Here is a 2671-nt window from a genome sequence, read left to right as displayed (position 1 = left end):
CTCGCCCGGCAGCGAGAGCCCGAGCGTGGGGGCCGCAGCCACCCCCGTGATCATGAGCAGGAGCCCCACAGGTGGGTCGCAGGAGGGCTGGGGGGAGGCACCAGCTCTGCCTTCGCTCCTGGAGGCCCTGGAAGCCCCTGGGTTCCCTCAGCAGTGGGTCGGGATGGGGTCTGTGGCTCTGGGATGGAGGAGCCCCCCTCCCCAGCCTTGCCCAGGCTGCAGGCGGCTGCCAAAGGTGATGGGGGAAAGCAGCGGCTGGCCCCCCCCCGGGGGTTTTTTTGATGCAGGGCAAGCCCTCGCTCATCCCAAAACCCCAATCCTGATGAGGCTGTTCTGGAGAGATGGCCCCATGTGCTTTATTTCTGTATTTCCATGGGGAATTTGTTTCCCTTCTAAATTAGAGCGCAGAGGTGGCTTTTGCTGTGGCTTTGTTTCCTCCCTCTCCCCTGACAGGCATGTGCAGTAGTCGTGGAAACTCGCTGTCGCCAAGGACCGAGCCATGACTCACAAATTACTTAATAAACAAGGAGCTTCCCTTGGTCTTAGCTCCATTACCCCTGCTGCTAACTCACTCACTGACTCCATCCATTTCAGTCGGACGATTTGCAAAATGAGGTGCAATTCAACAGGGTAAAATTGGCAGAAATAGCCCTTTGCCGGCGCATCCTGCGGTGACGGCACCGGTGACGGCGTGATGGTGCCGGGGCTGGGGGATGTCTGCAGCCCTCGCCCCTCGCCTGCAGATCACCGCGGCTTTAATTTCCTCCTGCAGCAGAGCGCCTGCCGGAAGGTACCACCATCCCAGTGAAAATGCACATTATGAACTTAGGAGCTGTTTGCGAAACAGCCAGGGAGGCACAAATCCACCCTGAACAGCTCCATAATTGGGAACAACGCGGGGGACAAGCTGGGCTGCGGAGCGCAGTCTGGCTGGCTTTTTGTGCCTCAGCACCCCACAGGTCCTCCTCCTTATTTCATTAGTGATTTTCTGAACTACTAAACCAGCCCCTTTTAATGTTTGAAGTGTTTATTTTTTATTTTTCCTGCCAAGAACATGGAAATCCACCCATACATTATACAGATCAGTCATTTCTTGTAGCCTTTTCAGTGACATTTCCAGTAGAAAGACTGTGAAATGTAATTAAGCCTCAATTTGTTCCATCAAAAACATTTAATGTACACATTTTGCCAAACATTCAGCCAAGATAGACTAAATATTGGTAGCACTCATGACAGTCTATTGAAGTGCCTGGCTGTTGGGTGGCAGTCAGCACTACAGCTTCAGCAAATATTTTTGTTCACAGATTATTATTTTTCTTCTTTGCTTTTCCCCTCCCTCCAGCAGATATAAAGAACAGAAACTCTCCAAGGTCAAACCTGAAGTTTCGCTTCGACAAGCTCAGCCACGGCAGCTCCAGCACGGTAGGTGCCGGCAGCTCTCGCTGGGTGAGATGCAGCGCGGCCGCATCCTGCCCTGCCCGACTGCAGGCACAGGGGGCCGGGGTTTGCAGGGGCTGCGGAGCAGGGGGCAGAGCCCACGAGGGACAGTCCATGAGGGAGGGGAAGGGGATGGGATTTCGTGACTCCTTGCCCTTCCATTCGCAACCCTACCCATATTCTGTTCTTTCCTTCAGAGCCACTAGCAGGAAGAAGTCATGGACCTGTCAAAGGTGAGGGTTTGTAATACGGCCTTGTGCAAAATGACTTCTCTCATCTGTGGTCAAGTGTGTATAGCTAACATTGGCTAATTGCACTGTTTAGTATGAAATATGCGGTCAATAATCTAGCTTAAAGCATCCTAAATGCTGTTGTGAGATGAGGGCAGCACTGAGTGAGAAAAACTGTAGAGGTTAGTGTCAGAGAGGTCTGTGCCCATCGATGCTGCTGTGTAGCTTTACGCCTTCCTTTCTGGAGTACTTTAGGTGCTCCCACAGCGCTCCGGGCACCTGCTGTCAGGGATGATGGGCCACAGCCCAATAGGTTTCATTTTTTCCCAGTTAACTTTGTGTAACGCTTGTGCCCATCTCCGCAGGGGGGGACGAAGTTTGCTGTGCTTTGCTCTGTGCAACCAGGGGATGGAAAAGCAGAGCAGGTGTCCTTACCCCTTCCAAAAACCAGATGGAAACGGCCAATTTACAAGGTGGATTTTATGGGCAGAGGTGAAGGAAGTGCAGCGTGATTTGCCCGGGCTCTTGGTGCCTGGGGGACTTTCTGTCCAGCAGCACAGCTTTTTCCCGTGCCCGGGGCCACCAGCACAAGTGGGTGCTTTCACATAGGAGGCGTTTGCAAGCCACGAGGAATTTATTTACTGGTTTTCTCACGTGCTGCAGTTCCTGGAGTGCTTCTGTGTCATGAAATCGGGGTTTTCATTAGGAGGTTCCTAGCTGAGCAGAAGAGCCCATAAAACTTGAGATGAGAGGAATTTCCATTTCCCAAAGCACACCTCTCAAAAAGTGATGACTTTCGGCCCATGGCTGAGTTCGCCCCTCTCCCGGCCCGCTTGGTGTTTTGGGGCTGGGCACTGCCATGCCTTCAGCTCCCTCCCTGGGACTGACGTGTCATAGCCATCACTGCAGGAGTGAGCGTATTCTTCTTCCACGGTCTCTGACACTTTTATCCTTTTCTTCTTTGCAGAGAATTTATGTCTCAACAAAGGGAAAACTCTTCAACA

The 2671-nt window shown here is 52.5% G+C and overlaps 1 protein-coding gene across 1 annotated transcript in view; it reads left to right on the top strand.

Moving 5' to 3' along the window:
* RAP1GAP2 (RAP1 GTPase activating protein 2) overlaps positions 1–1422 on the top strand; it is a gene marked incomplete at both ends in the record, with an annotated part of 7649 nt that extends 6227 nt beyond the window's left edge. The window contains 2 exons of the mRNA XM_009704041.1: positions 1–71; positions 1346–1422. The exon at positions 1–71 is cut by the window's left edge and continues 39 nt beyond it. Of these exons, the coding sequence (XP_009702343.1) occupies positions 1–71; positions 1346–1422 (148 nt within the window). The remainder of the gene's footprint in view (positions 72–1345) is intronic.
* Between the last annotated feature and the right edge of the window lie 1249 nt (positions 1423–2671).

This window comes from Cariama cristata, unplaced genomic scaffold (genome assembly GCF_000690535.1).
Source record: "Cariama cristata isolate BGI_N322 unplaced genomic scaffold, ASM69053v1 scaffold25787, whole genome shotgun sequence".
NCBI classification, from domain to species: domain Eukaryota; kingdom Metazoa; phylum Chordata; class Aves; order Cariamiformes; family Cariamidae; genus Cariama; species Cariama cristata.
This window is presented reverse-complemented; position numbering and strand designations above follow the sequence as displayed.